General features: G+C 33.6%; 1 protein-coding gene across 21 annotated transcripts in view; it reads right to left on the reverse strand.

The window, feature by feature from the left end:
- Positions 1 to 1,237: 1,237 nt before the first annotated feature.
- The window catches only part of NKAIN (Sodium/potassium-transporting ATPase subunit beta-1-interacting protein), a 270,678-nt gene continuing 253,258 nt past the window's right edge, over positions 1,238 to 18,657 (reverse strand). For 15 of the 21 annotated variants that reach the window (XM_067774104.1, XM_067774102.1, XM_067774101.1 and 12 more), the window contains one exon: positions 7,343 to 16,906. In XM_067774104.1, coding sequence (XP_067630205.1) covers positions 14,397 to 16,906 — 2,510 coding nt within the window. In that variant the 3' untranslated portion in view covers positions 7,343 to 14,396. Of the gene's footprint in view, positions 4,132 to 7,342; positions 16,907 to 18,657 lie in introns of those variants that run through there. The other 6 variants (XR_010951165.1, XM_067774109.1, XM_067774112.1 and 3 more) reach the window with 6 other exon arrangements.

Genomic DNA, 18,657 nt, shown 5'->3' on the forward strand with positions numbered 1-18,657 from the left:
ATACTTTTCATACAAATTTTTACTAAGAATGTGCAGATTTTTTACAAAGTTTTTAACAAAAAAATGTTTATACCTTTCATGAACATGAAATGGTATATTAACTTTGGTCCGATGTTTGTAACGTTGAGACATATAGAAGATAGACTCACCATTAAGTATACCGAATTGATCAGGGCGACGAACTGAGTTGATATAGCCATGTCCGTCTGTCCGTCCGTCTGTCTGTTTGAACGCAAACTAGTCCCTCAAATTTTGAGATATCTCAATGAAATTTGGCACAAGGATGTATTTTTGTATTATATTAGACATTTGTCGGATCCGATAGGATCGGACCACTATAACATATATCTCCCATACAACCGATCGTTAAGATAAGACGATTTTGGTCATTCCTGCCGCAATTTAGGATGTATAAACGTGAAACTCGGTGATATATATTCTAATATATCATAAAAGATATCCTGAAAAAATCACTTTGATCGGAGCTATATATAGTTATATCCCATACAACCGATCGTTCAGATAGAAAGATTTTTTGCCATTTCTCCCTTAATTTAGAAAGTATAAACGTGAAACTCGGTGATATATATTCTAATATACCATAGAAGATATCCTAAAAAAATCACTTTGATCGGAGCTATATATAGTATATATCCCATACAACCGATCGTTCAGATAGAAAGTTTTTGGCAATTTCTCCCTTAATTTCCAATATAAAAACGTTAAACTTGGTGATATTTAATCTAATATATCATAGAAGATTTCATGACAAAAGCATTTCGATCGGAGCTATATATAATATATATCCCATACAACCGATCGTTCAGATAAGGGTGTTTTTGCCATTTATCTTAAAAATCGTTTAAGTATGTACATCTGTTCACTATATATTTCTTATCTTATACATCCCATTATTTGGAGATAAGATGGAAATATTTTTGGCCATTTCTCCCTTAATTTCCAATATAAAAAACGTTAAACTTGGTGATATTTATTCTAATATATCATAGAAGATTTCCTGAAAAAAATCACTTTGATCGGAGCTATATGTATATAGTATATACCTATCCCATACAACCGATCGTTCAGGTAGAAAGATTTTTCGCCATTTCTCCCTTAATTTCCAATATAAAAACGTTAAACCTGGTGATATTTATTCTAATATATCATAGAAGATTTCGTGTAAAAATCATTTCGATCAGAGCTATATATAAGATATATCCCATACAACCGATCGTTCAGATAAGGGGGTTTTTGCCATTTTTTATTTTATATTTATCTTAAAAATCGTTTAAGTATGTACATCTGTTCACTATATATTTCTTATCTTATACATCCCATTATTTGGAGATTACGAACGGGATAAGATTATTATTCAGCCCCATTCATGAAAGGTAGGAAGTCTTCGGCACAGCCGAAGACAGTCCCGTCCTTACTTGCTAAATTTTAAAGTTTTTACTACGCTTTAGGATTACCAGACACTATATTCGGATCCAGCATATCAAATTACTTGTGGGTCGGGTTAAAAGCGTATACAACTTGTTTGTGCCGGTGTAATCATTTAATTCAAATAAATTTGAGCTTTATGAAGTGAAAGCTTTATTATACATATTTAACGGAATCCTAATTTTATGTATATAAAACACACTTTTTGCAAAAACTAAATTTTTTTCAAACAGGTATGTATATAGTTTTAACAACAAAATATTTTTGAAGAACAAAGCTAATTATTTCTATGCGAAAGCAAAAAAATAATACAGGTTTTCAAATCTCTTAAAACTGAAAACTTATATTGGCTTACAAAGCTAAAATTATATTATATTTTAAGTTTTATTGAAATCATGTATAATTTCTTTACTAAAAGTTCTTTGATAAAATCTTTACTATGTAAGTTATTATTACTATGCTTGACTCCATATAAATGGATATATTTTTCTTAAGATTTAAGGCTGTTGCTTGATTCCTTTTACAATTTTGTTGTTTTGGAGTAAAGCTTAAATTTTAATAAATAAGTTTATTTGTCATATAATGTTGAGCTTTCATCAGTAAAAAGCATTAATTAAGCGTAAGCGCTGTTAAACTTTCATTTAAATTTTTTGTTAACAATTCAATTTACCAGAACTATAAAAGAAATGAAAGCTTTCGTAAGTGAAAGCACTTATTAGGTATACTTATCGAGTACAAATCTTCGTTTGAGTGAAAGCATTAATTAAGCGTAAGCGCTTGTAAAACTTAAGATTTGGTTTTTTTTTTTTTTTGAGTACATTCATTTACAAGTACTATATATTGAGCTTTCAAAAATGAGAGCTTTCAAATCACTTATGTATAAATGAAGCTGAAATAAAACACATATTATAAGTGCTTTTCATCATTAATTTATATAAAATAAATATTGAAATTTTGAAAGAAACCACTTTATTTCAATGAAGGCATTTTTTAGCGTGAGCCTTTGAAAAAACTTCTTAAAATTGAAGCTTTGGTCGAGTGAAAACACTTATGATGCGGAGCTTATTTAAAATGTATAAAGTAATCAGTTTTGTCATTTTTTTATCATTTTCATTTACAGTTATAATTATTGAACTTTCAAAAGAAATAAACTTCGTTTGATTGGAAGCATTTGAGTGTAGTTTTTTTAAAACTTATCAATAATGAAGTTTTTTATAGCTTCTTTTAATAATTGCTAAATTAGGTTACAAAGCACATTTTGTACCCAGTCAAGTTGGACGGATTCTCGTTTGCAACGCATCTCTTCCACTGATCATATTTCTTATGAAATCCAGTGTTGGCATATCCTCCCTCCCACCTACATAGTCGTCTCAGAGTCGGGCGGTGTATGATAGTTGAGATTGTATGCTGGAGGACCACTATTTAAAAACGCCATCGACCTTATACTCTCCCTCGAGGCGGTTCTCTTGGCAAAAGGTATATTCTGTGGCAGTGTGCTAGGAAAATTTGGCGACGGTGGCAAGGGCGGCGGATGCTGATGCAGTGGATTTGTCTGATATAGAGGTGGCGTTGAAGGCGCCACATGCGGAGGCAAGGGTGGCAGTGTAGGCAATTGCTGTGCGGTTTGTTGCTGCGCGCCTGACTGTGCCCCTGTCAAACCCGCGAATACGTTCTCCGTTGTGCCGGCTGTATTGGACAAATATGAGGATAGTGGCCGTGTGCCATGAAAATTGGAATAACTCGAACGTACTGAAGGAGGTCGATTATTATACAATTCATCCGTATGCTCGACGACGTCATTCAAATTGGTGGTCGAATGTTGATAGGTGGGATTGAAATGGCCTACCAATGTTGGAGTAAGGGTTGGCGTTGGCGGCGTTTCATCTGTGCCCCCAGCAATGGGTGACTGAGAACTCACTTGCCATTCTTGTTGTTGGTAGAGGCCCGTCTGCGCGTTAGTGTTATAATAAATCGGATCTGGTAGTATATTCTTGCGAAAGCTATGATAATGGTTATTGTTGGTCTTGGTGAGGCTGGCGCCACCAATTAAAATATTATTCATCATAACGCTACCTTCAGCCTCAGCCGTCGGTGTTGTTGTCGTCAAAACGTTATCACTTGTATTACTTATAATCTCTTGATTTAGTGTTTGCAAATTTGTAGCAGTTAACGGTGCCGCGGGTATTGGTTTGTGATGAAATGAGCCCAATTGCTGTTTCGCTTGCATGTGATGTACCCCACCGCTGTGCGTGTGATTATGTGTATGATGATGTTGTTGTTGTTGTTGCTGTAGTTGCAATTGTTGCTGATCCAACAATTTTGTAACAGGATTTTGTTGATATTTTCGACGCGAACTGCGTGTACTATTGCGTGGATGTGTGCCACCGCCGCCTCCACTGCTATTGCTACCATGCGCGCTACCTTCACCGCGTTCGCGACCGTGATGGCTGCGGCGACTGGTGGTCGATTGGCGGCTGTTCGTGCCGCGCGCCATAACTGAGCGCCGTTTCACGCGTCGTGGCGTCATAGGCTTTGGCGACAATTCGCCGCCATCGTCGCGCACATGGAGATGATCATCGTAGTCAAGTATGGTGTCGGCGCGGCTGCGTATCGTATCGATGCTGGGGCCAAACTCGATGGAGTACAGCGACTGACGATGTTTGGATTTCTTTTTAACATGCTTTACTGTTTGGGGATGATCGTTTGTGTGGTTTTGTGCGCGGCCATGCGTTGGACGTAGATCGAAAATTGGAAAGAAAACAGAATTTATTAGATTTTATTGCAGAATTATTTGATGCGATGAGTTGTCATGCTATATATGCACATTTATGTATGTTGGTATACATTTTTAAACTGACAAAAATATTACCTGGTGGTTAATTGAAGTTTTTTTTTTAACTTGTTTCAAATATGTATATTAATAGAAATGGTTATTAAACAAATCACCAAGAAAAAGAAATGAAAATGTGAGGAATCGCATCGAAGGTAAAGGGTTGAAGATATTAAAATGTTAGCACAAAATAAAAAACTAAATAAAATTTAATTCATTACTAGGGTTAGTCGCGTACACTAAAAACCATAACTACCATTAATCGATATAAGAATTATTTAATTATATTAAAAAAAAAAAAAAAGTTATAATAAAAGCGCTCAGCTCATGTTTTTGCTTTCGTGCTCTGTACGCAGTTACCTTAAAGAATACTACAAAAAAAGTATTTCAAATCAAGGTCTACGCTGTGTTTTTACAAGCTCTATGTTAAGGCTATCGAAATTATAAATGGTCTGGCAGGAAAAAGCAAAGGGAATTTCTAACTCACATTGGAGTTCATTTGAAATTTCAATTGTGCAATTAAATGCGTTCTCACTAAATAAGTCTTTATTTGAACTATTTACCAGTTTTATTATTTTTCGCATATGTTCTATACATTCTCCAAGAAATTTTTGTTTCATGTCTAAAGATTTTAGCATGTGTATATGTTATGCTTCTGCATTGCTACTAAAGGCTGAGTATACTCACAAACATCAGAGTGCCGATATATTGATATTTAAATGTTTTCAATTTTTTATTCAAAAATCGAAATAATGTTCTTCTCAAACTTATGACGCTACAATCACGAACATTTTTATAAGCTGTCTGTTTTTTATCCCGAATTTAAAACACATTTCGAGCAAATTGTACTAGCAATATAGGAGTATAACATATGTGGATTTTAGGCATTCAGCATCATATACGATACAAAAATAGTTTTACATCTGAACCACATTCAAAATACTAATAATAGCTCTGTTTTATTTACATGTATATACATATGCACTTAAACTTTGTATGGACTCATAAGTGCATAACTTTATCTACACTTACACTTAGTACAATTGTTGCGCAATTAGTACTAAAATCTGTGTGTCTCCACTATTAGCAACTTTCAATTTTGGTTTTTAGTCGTAAATGTAGATGTATATACATTTAAAAAATTCGGCTAAGAATTCACTAAGAAACGAAATTTTTGAAACAGTTACTCTTATACACACGAAAATGGCAGCGAATAAATTTTATTAATCATTTTCTTGGTTTACTTACTATCGCTCATTTTAGAAAAACATGCATTTTATAGTAAAAACTGTTCAAACCAATTCAAAACCGATTTGTAAAAAATTAAAAATGTTTAAAAATATTCATGAAAATTTCGAAAATTTGTATGATTTCAGAAACTTGTAAAGTTTGTAGTTTTGCTTTACCACCACGAAGTAAGAGTCAGGAAGCTTTCAAAACTCGCATTGATTTTGAACATTGTTTTTCGCAGTATGTTTTAGATTTTCTTCAAAAAACAAAGATAGACTTTTAACGCACACATTTCGCGATTTTCATAATCTTCATGAACTTTGCGATTTTTCAAATTTTCATATTTTTGAACACTTCTCGAACTTGCAATTTTTTCGAAAACTAAAACTTACCACAATAAAATGTTAAACTTCATCATTTCATCTATGATGCTAAACTAAACTGTTATTCCATTTTGTTTTCCAAAAGAACACGATAACATATCACCTACAAGAGTCCAAGAACAAAAAGGAAACAATTTGTTTTCTGTTATACGTGTCCATACGCTGCAGTGCTCATATTTTCGGTGTGATTTTATATCGTGAATATTTTGGTAATTTTAGAACGAATGCAAACCAGTGAGTTCTGCAAAATGTCTTTTTACATTGGAAATAATTAATACTCAAAATTAAAGGAGTTATAGTTCGAAACCTTCAAGCAATTGGAAAGGGGTTTTGCGCACTAGAAATTTTCTCCGTTAAGCCTTTAAATGTATCAAAAACTGTACCCAATCGTTAGGGGCAGCATTTAAGCTCACAAATAAAAACTTCTCACTTAAAAAGAATTATCTTGAACACTGGGAAAAGGCTAAAATTTTTGAGATCAGATTCGGACTATACGAAGAAATACGGGAAAACCATATTTTTAGCAGTGCTTTTGTGGAACGTTTCCTTCAACTGCGGAACCACACTTCCACTTTTTCTAAATAAATTTTTCGCCATGTCTGGTCGTTTGGTCTAGTCACAATCTCTACATTCCAATACAGCGAATTATTTCTATTTATTTACCTTAAAGGGAATATGAAAAACTACACATTTCTTTGTTTACATTTACAGTTTGAAAATAAAGAAAACATTTATTTTAAACATTGTTTCTTTGTTATGTAACTATTTGTGTTATACTTTTCGTATATTCTACATAAATGTACCAATTTTAAACTTATAATGTACCAATTTTATTTTATTTTGTTCAAAACGTTTCTTTGATTTGTTTTTGCATAAATGTGTTTCGTTTTCGTGTCGTTTTTAGTTTTACAGCAACGTTTAATAGTTAAGTTCGTATATATTTTAATTAATGCCTAAAATTGTTTTTACAAATCTAGTTGATATGCCAATAATAAGGCTAAGCTAAAAAAAAAACAAATTTTATTATGTATTTTTAAGAGGGCTTTTTAGGTATACGACACAGTGACGATGATAAGTTGCACAGTCTAACGAAACCAACTGGTATGCCGGAAATTTGTTTAATACTTTCTATGCAAATTTGCCGGTAGCCTTTACAAATTTTGCAATTTCAAAAATAAAAAACTTTTCGTGCTTTTAATTGTTTGAGTTTTGTGACTTTAACTGTAACTGTCTTAGCTAATTTTTATATATGTATTATTTTAAATATGTTTTTATTTAAACTTCAGTTTTTTTTTACTCTTTACTTAATATCTAGTTTGTTCTCTTTACTTTTATATAAGAGCAATTATTGTTATGCAGAAAGGCAACTACAAATAATTTCAAATTTTAGTTCATATCAATATACCATTTTTCAATACTATTATTTATTTATTTAGTAACTGCTAATAAACAATTTTGATTCTCTCTCTTTTTTACAGTATTTTGAACGACTTTTAATATTAAACAGCGTTCACACTAGGCGCAATCGTATCATAACGCTAGGTTATAAAATATTTTTTACTTCGCACGTATTTTTTTATTCAGTTAATTTTTATTTCTTTGTTTTTATTTTTCCTTCCTCGCCTAATATGCGCGGCCAGTAATTTGGCGCAGGCTGCCGCAACGCATTCGATTCGTTTTTTTTTTTTTTTTTTTGTTTAATTTGCATTCTAAGTAGCACACAATACTACAGTCGCGTGTAAATAAATTTACATAAGAATTATTTTACTATGCAAAATATTTGTAACTTCGTTTTACCGGTTTCTCTTCTCTTTTTTACTACCTAAGTATTGTTTATTTAAATTTTTTCATCTCTATTCACTTTTGTATGCTCCAACTTTCATCTTTATATCACAGTTGAAATTAAAAGAACGTTGACGTTTAAAAGTGTCAGTGGCACTAGCGTCAATTGAAACTAATTCGTGTTTGAAAGAAAACTAATTCAATGCCATTGATTCCAAATCCGAAAAAGAATTAATTTCAGAGTAATATTTGAATCTTTACAAAAGAGAATTAATGTGTAATCAACATTTCTCGCCGTTAACATTAATTCTCTTTACAAAGGGAATTCATTTCAGAAGTTTTTATGGATACCACCACCAAACCTATGAATAAAAGTCGCACAAATTTTGATGCCACACATTGGTTGTCTATTACGATTAGATTTAAAAGACTTAGTTATTAAAATAAAAATATTTTTTCGAATTAGTTTACAAAGTTAAAAAATAACACCATTCCCAATATTTTGTATGTTGTGGAAATTAATGCTAATAAATATCTCGTATTATAATATGAAACGAAAATTTGGAATCAAAAATCGCGCATTTATTTATACCATATTTTTGCAGCGGCGTTTTTTAGAGATTAAAGAGATACAAAAAATATAAATTTGGCCGACTCAATGCCAGATCTGGACAGTCTAACAACCAAAACGCAATTGACAGTATTTTATCTCCCAGCTCCTTTTTTTTCATGGGCGGAGTGAAATGGTCTTCACCTTTCGGTTTTGGAATTAATGCCATTGACATTAATGCTCTTTCAAAAACGAATTAATGTTAATAGACATTAGTTCTATTGACACTATTACAAGTCTCCTAAATGAACATTATTTAATTTTTTATACTCTTTCTTATTACATTTTTTTTCTTCTTATACATTTTTTTTTATTTCGTTGTTATATATTTTTTATGTTAGTCGTTCTAAAAAAACTTTATAAATACGATTCTACTTGCTTTAATTTGCTTTTACTCATACAAGTGTAATCGGTTGAGAGGCTCGGCATAGTTCAAGTTTATTTACGTTACATAATATATGTATATAAATTTTTTTAATATTCTTACTATTTAGTTTTTTTATGTCTGTCTGTAAAACGTTTCTACATACTTACGTTTTACCTAAAAGGCAATCTTTATTATTATTCCAGTTTCCACAAATCCTATCGCAATTCATACCAAAACTATTTAGTTCTGCGTGATTCAAATTTGAATAAAACAAAAATTACTTTAATAGTTATAATTATAACTATAATTATAAGGATTTAAGCTCGATTTCGAAATCACAATGTTATATAAAAACAAAATTAAATTTTTAAACTTCAGAGTGGAAAAACAAAAGCAACGCCAAAAGAAACACTAGAACAATAACGAATAAAACAGTCAAAGAAGAAATATGGCATGAAATTAAGTCTTTCCCCCAAATAAGAAAACAAATATTCAACAGTAATTCTTGGCAATGAAAATTTCTGTATTAATAAAGCTTTAAAGTTTTGTAAAAATCTAAATTTTTTATCTTCTTTTTCAAAAAAAAAGAAGAAATTTTGACTATAAAAAACTATGAATTTTGTACAAAAAATTTAAGTTTTTACAAAATTTTTTTTTAATTTTGTTTTGATTGGCTTGTATATAGAACACATCAAATTACAATCTAAAATAATTTTATATATGGCATTTTTTGAGGATATAAAAAGTAATTGCGTTCCAAAATAAATTCCAAAAAGGCAATATTGGATTCTTTCATTTCAAAACTGAGCTCGAATATTATTACAAGAAAACAATTTTTACTAGTTATCAAACAATTTTTTTAGCAAAGAATTTTCAGATTTAAAGTACATGTAGTTTAACTTAAAAATATAAAAAAAAACTAATATGAAGTGTTTAGTTTTTATTGTAAATTGAAATGTATACGTTTAGAAACAAATTTTTATCTATGGAAAAGTTTTATTTTATTTTCTTATTACAATTTATATTATATATATTTAACCTTTTGTCAACTGTCCTTGATTAACTAAAAAAATATATACATATAGTTTTGAAGAAAAAAATTGATTAAATAAAAAGAAAGTTTCTTACAAACGATTTTCTTTTTCAAGCAAAGTTCAAAAGACTGCATTTTCTTTTCCTGTGATTTTTAGCGGTTTCCCGTAGAGGTTTGCTGTCATTCCTGTTTTTTCCTGGTTATTTATTTGTTTTTGTTTTTTTTATATACGAGGAATTTATTTTTGAAACAAAAACTAACTTAAAACTTCCTAATATTTGTTCTTTGAATTGGAAAAAATAAGTATATATAATATAAAAACGTAAGGTTATTATGAAGTCATTTTATTTTCATCTTTTAGCACTGGTAAATCAAAAGTTGAATTTATTTTTATTAACTTTTCAAATTTTCAAAATATTTAAGTAAAAAACACTGCTTTTGGGGTCTTATGTCACAAAGAAGCTCGAGATCAAATTCATAACAAAAGAATATATGTCACATATAATCGAATTTAGAAATTTTCTTGGTATAGAAAACTTCCTTTTCAAATAAAAATCCACGTTTAGACAAAAAAAAAACTTAGATCAAAAAAATATAAAAAAAAAAACAAGTATAAACAATTCTGTTAAAAAATTGGATTTTTCAGAAAAATGTCTCCTTTGCCACAGCCGCAGTTTCAATAAATTTTTAACTGATTTAGCTTGCAGCTGTCTTTAGTATCATAGCTATTTGTCGTTATAATTTACAATTACTTCTTATCATGTATCGTAGATCGTCTGCCATTGTCACTTATTACTGTGATTTATCACTTCTAATCCTAATTTTAGCTCTTCCAAAGTCATTTGCAATTTCAGTTTACCATTTTAGTTTTATCGTTGCCGTAATTTTTTTTCTTGTAACTCACTTTTCACGCCTTAGTTGTATTTTTTTTTCGTAATTTGTTGTCAGGTTTGGCATTTGCTGCTTTTTATTATGCCTTTTCTAATTTGTCACCTTTGTGACGTCCCTTTAACATTCTGTTTTCGATTTGTCATTTTTAGTTTCAGTTCAAATTAAACTCTATTGTCATTCTTCTTTTCTCATATCATGGTTCAACTATATGGTTGGCTCATCTCTTAGGCGATAGAATGGAAAGAAAACATAAAGATTTGCAATTCTTGTGTGTTGTGGGAAAATAAATTAGATGGATTTACTAAAAACAAATTACTTTAAGTGATGTGAAACTATTTTTGTGTTGGTTATATTTTGCGTTTGCCATCTCCTTTTGACAATCCCTATACCAGTGAAATGAAAAAATAAAATCAGCTGATGAGATGAGCCAACCATATAATTGAGCCATGTATCTCATTTTTCGTATTTTAGTTGTCAATTTCTTGTTAGTTTTTTATTTTGCCTATAAATAGCCTAACTTTTTCATTTCACTATATTTTTTTGCTAAAATTAATGTACATATTGCGATTCACATTCCAACACCTTTTTAAAAAAACGTTTGTGCTACTAGCAATATTCTTTTTATTGACACATGTTGCTAAAGCAGGTCTTTTGCACTTGAATATATTAAGGTTTCAGTTCAGCTAAGCTACTTGTTTATCAATTTCTGTTTTTTTTTTTTGATGCCAGGTTTGTGAGCTTTTAAAAGCATATAAAATGATACAGAGCTGGGCAAAATATTTCAAACGTGCGCATTTTTTATCTTTTTAATTTGGAACAACATTTCGTCATACCTTGTGGCAACTGAATATAGCACGATGCCAATATGTGTTTATTTGCAGACCAGAATTTACAAGAAATAACTATGAATCGTTCTTATACACATTTTGCTATTCTTAATAAAAAAAATGTGTGGAACAGATCAATCATATTATTTTTCTGAAATGGTCTCACCCATCTGAACAGTTGTTTATTTAACTTAAAGATTACGAGTGTCGCAAGGGATCATGGATTTTTATAAAAGGATTAACTCCTAACAAACAAATTGAAATGACACCCTTTCTGCTTCCACCTTTATTTCACCGAAGACAACATAAGGTTGTAACTTTCTTTCTTTTCCTCGTAACAGAAAATTACGAAATGATTAATGGTGTGGTGTCAAAGTGTTAATATGAATTGTTTCCTTGTTATTTAAATTTTATAATAAAGATGCCCAACTCTGATTCAAAAAAAAAAGATTTTTTTAAACCAAAAATTATTTTCTATACGTAGGGGAATATAATATATCGATTATTTACATTGACATAGAAGTAAGTAAATAAATATGTGGTCATGTTTATATGTGATTCGTCAAATAATACAATAAGGTATTACATTGTCAATTTACAATACAAATACAAATACGTGTATAATGTACGTATAAGTGTTTATATACTTAGTATGTACTTTTAAGTATGTAGTTGTGGAGGTTAACAAAATAGTTTTTAATACACAAACTAACAACACCAAATATAAAATTCTTTTGCTTATTATATATTAAACAAATTTTTAGTACACAACATAAATATCTTTTGCGATATTTTTTTTTGTTGCAATTTCTGTCATGCCATTAAGAGTTGTCATCTTATTGTGTTCTACGTGTACTTGCTTCAAATTGCATAAAATTCAAACATTAGTATACACATACATCAATTTTTTAGGACGTTTGATATTGCAATTTCTCTTAGCAGCATGTTGCAGCAACATCACATCACATCGCAAATTAGTAGCAACAGCAACATCAGCTTAAGCAATTAAGCATTCCGCCTAAATCGTAAAAAAATAAACGCAAAGGAGCGAAAGTGAGCTGACCAAAAGAAATTAAAAAACGTGCATGTGTATGAATTGGATAAGAGATATTGTACGCCACGAATAACCAACCGAGAGATTTGAGGACTATCCAGACTTTATCACCACCACTTTGCCGCAACTAAAGAATCAATCAATAAGTCTAAAAAAATTAAAATAAAATTTATAAAATAAAGTTACGCAATAGAAGCCAACTTTAAGTAATGAAGTATGACTTATAAGTGAGCATTTCTTTGATAAGTGAATTTCAGCTGAGTTCCATGATATAAGAAATTACGAAAACTGAGAAATGAGTGGTAGTAATAATAACTAAAAGAAACAGGCGCAGATATGAAGCACCTGCGAGAACAAATATGAGCAACAAAAAGAGCGCTTCTGTGAAGGACTTTCAACACACAGTGCAAGCTATTGGGTCGACTTCAGTGTTCAGCACTTTTTGTTGTAATTTTCTTTGTTTATTCTCATTAAATAGCGGTTGTAGCTGCTACTTCACTGCACATGTCTGAATGTCACTATTAAGGATATTAACTGAGATGATATGATACTTCTTTGAAACTAAAGGAGCTGTTCAGGAATATTGGCACTCTTCAGTGACTTTGGAGAGACCGGAAGTGCAATATTTGACAGTGTGGATAGATTAAAAGTTATGAAACGAAAAATGTTTGTAAATACTGATAAGAAAAACAACACATCAATTTCTTATATAAGCGTTGGCACGTCGCAGTCACTTTAAGGGTCAGTTATACTTACATAGCATAGCAGGGCACAGCAACATTGCTCTCACAAACAATATCTGTTCAATGAGTTTTGCGTGTACTTGAATAGACTACGCAGTGCATTGCATGGAAGTCAGTTGAATTTTGATTCTCATTTACTGTTTCATTACGGTTTTGTCATGCAATGCACTGTAAGTATAACTGACCCTTTACAGTAAAATTTGCTGATTTTCCTCTCTCTGTGTTTCTTGCTATGCTGATTGCTTCACAGTAAGCGTAGGATAACAGTGACATTGACTGTGAAAGGTTAACCTATTCATTAGTGAGTTCAGAAACGCAATATGGTAATCACTGGTCTAGATACGAAACATGCCATAATAGGTACTGTAAATGAGAAACTTCCTATTTTTAGCGATTGCACAGATTTTGCTAACATGTCGAAGATCGCGAAGTCAAATTTTAAATGTAAGGGGTATATAGCAGAAACGTTTAAAACTTTTCATAAGGAATTACAATCTGCGTTGCAAGAATTACGCGCCCCTCTTCATTGAACCTAGCATTTTAAATCACTAGGATCTATTTCTAACTAACTTGTTTTCCTAAGTTTATTAGCTTAATATTTCATGTTCACTCAAGACCACTAATACAAGAAAAGGGTGCGAAGAGACTGAAAGTGGACATTTAATTTATACTAGCAGTGGCCATGACTTTTATCCGTGACTGACTAAAATGTGAAATAAGAACAATATGATCGTAGTTCACATTCACTTTTCCTTATATTATTGAGATAGCCATAATCACAGTTCCCAAAGCAAAACAATCAGCTGCGAAAATAAGTTTCAATAAATCCTTGAACTGTGCTGCTATCTACTCTTAGATGTCACCGCAAACTACTATATAAGCCGCTATACAAACGTCTGCACTATCAGTTTGATATGACATCCAGCAGTAGATAGAAGCTGCTAGCGAGGGCGTTTCCTTAGCCACCTATATAGCAGTTTACTATAATTTATAAAAGACAGCGCTAGCAAAGACACACATCACCCATATTTGCGCATCAAGTGATGCTGCGATACAATGATATGATATCACATTCATGTTTAAGCGCCTCAACTAAACTTGCCGATTAGTACGTTTTTGTGAGAGAAGATAAATAGACCTGTGCGGCCTCTGGCGACTTTGCAAACCTAACCCTACAGGTTACTTCAATATCGCGTACGATCATTTACTACCGCTCGCACCATACACCAAACTACCGCGTATCACACCTTCACCACCAGACATCGAATTACAGTAGGAACGTGGACGCGCACGACCGGCAGTATCACGTCGACAGCTACGCCGATTTACATGTGGCGCCGCTTCGGCATTTATAGGCGTCTTTTGTGATTTTGCCTCACCACTTTTATCAAAGCGTCGCACCGATCCGTTATTGGCCGATGATGACGAGGTGACCGAGGCTAATCGATCATAACTTTTGGCGCGTACAAGGCTGAAGCCCGCATCTACTATATAACCTGGCGGCGCATCACGCACTTGATCACAAAAATTGGCTGACGTATTTACTTGATGCGTCGCCGGTTGCGCTGTCTGTTGGTTATTATTAACATTACTATGCGATTGTTGTTGTTGCTGCTGCTGTTGACGCTGGCGCCGCGCAATACGCGAAGCTATTGGTGAACGTGGTATGTATTGTGTAGGCATGGCATATTTTTCGGTCACCTCAGGTGAGAGATCTGGATAGGGCGCATGGCCGGAGCGTGGTTGGAATATGTGAGGACGTGGCGCTGGAGGTGGCGGCGGTGTAACCTCTGAAGGAGAAATGGGTGTATTGAATGAATATGGTGGTATTGTAGGTAATGGAATGTTTGTCGGCCGTGGCGGTTGCTTGGCGGATGGACTCATGTGTTGATATGTTGCCGGCGGCGATGTATGCGTGGGCACCGGCGGTGGCACTGGAATGGGTTTATTATATGCCGGATGGAATGGAAGGCCGTTCTGTTGATAAAGAAAGCGATTGGCAGGATTCAATAGTTGCTGTGGTTGTGACTGCGCTTGCGCATGTTGCTGCCTTTGCTGTTGCGTCATCTGCGCTGGTAGCAGCGGTTGGTAATTGTAGGCGGGTTGCAGTATGGCGCCACGCTCTAAAAGTATTTCACCGCTCTCGCGTGGCGGAGGAGTAAGTGGTGGTGGTGGCGCTATCTGTGAAATACTGCGTGCAAAATGCGGCAGTGCATTGTTGTTATTATTCAATGTATTGGGACTAGTGGTGTTGTTGTTGTTGGGCGACATCTGTGCTCCAGCAAATGAATTTAAAGATACATAGGAAGGATTATTATTTTGTCCGACAAAGAGCGCGCCAGGCGTTGGCTTCTGGAAGGGCACATAAGTAATGCCATCATCGGTTTTGAAATTTTGCAGTGAAAAGTTATCATCCTCAAAACCTTCTTCGAGATTGCGTGACAAACGCTCATTGGACATTTGTGTATACTTAATATCGGGTCGGTGTACATTGGTCATGGAGCCACCATTACCGACGGCGACGGCATTGCCATTAAGATTAACAGCGCTGCCATTATTAATGAAGCTACTATAACTCGTTGATTTGGGTGGTTTGGGTTTGGCGTGTATGCGTGCGAAGTGACCACCACCAACGCCGCTGCCTATACTACCGTTATTATTATTATTGTTATTCACATAGTTAGTATGATTATTTGACTTGTTGTTGGTTTTATTGTTGCCACTGTTATTGCTGAAATTATTGTTTATGCTACTACTCAAACTGAACTGGCTATTGCTGAGCGGACTGAGCGTCGCTTGTGACGAAGCGGACGTCAAGCCTCGAGTGCCTACACCATGACACCCACCACCACCAACACTAAAACTTCCCGTACCCATAAGACCCGCCTGCCCAATGCCGCGCACGCTTTGTGATAAATTTAAATTAGAATTTTGTAGCGAGGCGTAAGAAAGCGACGAAGTTGTATTGTCGCCACGCGATGATGAATTTGGCGTGCCAACAAATTGTTGTTGTTGCTGCTGATATGTTATACCATTTGCTCTAAACTGTCGGCGGTTACTATTCGTATATAGCTGATCTGCTTTGGCGGTGCTATCGTCATAGTAATGCTGTTGGGCTGCATGCGCCGCCGCTGCGCTATGAGTTTGTGGCAGCGATTGTTGACGTTGCAACAAATCTGTCACCAAAATGGTATTACTCGTCGATGAGCTTATCTTATTGCTACTTTTTGGACTGTAGAGTATACGTGTTAGCGTACTTGTTTTACTTGAGTTGAATGTGTTGCTGTTGCCATCGAAGCCACCGCCGCCGCCACGTGACTTTTTAAATGCGCCACTACCAACACCAACACCGCTTTGGCTATTGCTACGACTGCGACTATTGCTTTGACTTTGACTATGACTATGGTTGTGACTGTTGTTGTTGCTGATGCTGTTTGTGTGTATTAGAAATGTGTTACTGTTAAAATTATTATTTGTTTGCTGTTGATGAAATTGTTGCTGCAGTTGCTGTTGTTGCTGCATATGAATTTGGTGGTGGTTGTTATTGTAACTATTATTAAGTGCTTGGTGATGGTTATTTTGATTTTGATGTTTATTTGAGAGCAATGTAGCGCTAGCGCTTGCCGAGGTCGGTATGCTGCTGTAGCTCACGTACATTGGATGGACCACCGTGTGCTGGGGACTCTTGGCGTCGCCATTCACGAAATCGACTGTAAACCAAAGAATTTAAATTGTTGTAGTTCGGCTTGATTGCTGACAAGTGATTTTTATTTATTTTTTGTTTAACATTAATTATCTTAGTTATGGTTAATTTTAATATTTTTATAATTTTTGTCTTTAATTATTAGCTGAAATTTCCAATAATTCTTTCGTTTAAATTTTGAAGAAAAAAAAACTTACAAAATTTTGTTTTTTATTTGTGGGCTTGCACAAAAAAAAAAAATATAAAAGAAATTATAATTAAAAAGTTTGATGATTTTTGGTTTAATTGTGTGACATTTTTTTTCTTTTCATTTTTTATTTGAAATATTTCTTTTGTTTTTTTGTGAATATGTAATGTTTATGTTTGTTGTGAATAGGTAATGTGTTAGATATATGTATATAACTAAGTTGACTATTTAATGATATTTATATGTATATGATATAGTAAATATGTAGATACATGTGAGTTTGGCATAAGGAACATTCAATACATACAACATATATATGTACATACAAACATTACAAAAATACACGCATACAATTAAAAAATGTATGATTTGAATGTACAATGACATTTTTTTCTTTTTTTTATGAATGTGAGATCGATGAAAAACAATTAACACAACACAAACATTTTTTTACAAAAACAAACAGTACTTGCAGTATGGTTTGCCAAGGAGAGATTGGCCTGTTTTAGATTGATAATAATAATAATCTCTGAGAAACTCAAAGACAAATTTGAGTGAAGGGTTAATGCAGTCAAAAAATACCATCTATTTTTGTGTGTATTAGTTTAAAAAAAGCTTAAAAACTTTATAAAATTAAACAACTTTTTCAGCAAAAAGAGAAGCTGAAGGGACTTTGGAGACTTAAAATATTTGAGTGCAACTTACTCTCTGGATACATTTTTATACTCAGTTGAGCAGAGCTCACAGAGTATATTAAGTTTGATTGGATAACGGTTGGTTGTACATATATAAAGGAATCGAGATAGATATAGACTTCCATATATCAAAATAATCAGGATCCAGAAAAAATTTGATTGAGCCATGTCCGTCCGTCCGTCCGTCCGTCCGTCCGTCCGTCCGACCGTCCGTCCGTTAACACGATAACTTGAGTAAATTTTGAGGTATCTTGATGAAATTTGGTATGTAGGTTCCTGAGCACTCATCTCAGATCGCTATTTAAAATGAACGATATCGGACTATAACCACGCCCACTTTTTCGATATCGAAAATTTCGAAAAACCGAAAAAATGCGATAATTCATTGCCAAAGGCGGTTAAAGCGATGAAACTTGGTAGATGGGTTGACGTTATGACGCAGAATAGAAAATTAGTAAGATTTTGGACAATGGGCGTGGCACCGCCCACTTTTACAAGAAGGTAATTTAAAAGTTTTGCAAGCTGTAATTTGGCAGTCGTTGAAGATATCATGATGAAATTTGGCAGGAACGTTACTACTATTACTATATATGTGCTAAACAAAAATTAGCAAAATTGGATGAAGAACACGCCCACTTTTTCCCTCACTAGGGTAGGCACCTTGTCGTTGGTGTGAGGGCTTAGCCGAACTCCATAGCGCCCGACTATGAGGCGGAGCTGTTTAGGACTGACATCTACGCCGTTTCGCCTCATAGGAGGGCGGCGGGATGTCGGTGACCAAGAACTGCCAACCCCTAATCCAGGGTGTTATGCGGACCGTGCCTATTGGACGATTTGCAGCCAGGGGATAAATTCGGCTGTATTCGAACGGAGCCT

This window comes from Eurosta solidaginis, chromosome 3 (assembly GCF_040869045.1).
Source record: "Eurosta solidaginis isolate ZX-2024a chromosome 3, ASM4086904v1, whole genome shotgun sequence".
Lineage (NCBI taxonomy): Eukaryota > Metazoa > Arthropoda > Insecta > Diptera > Tephritidae > Eurosta > Eurosta solidaginis.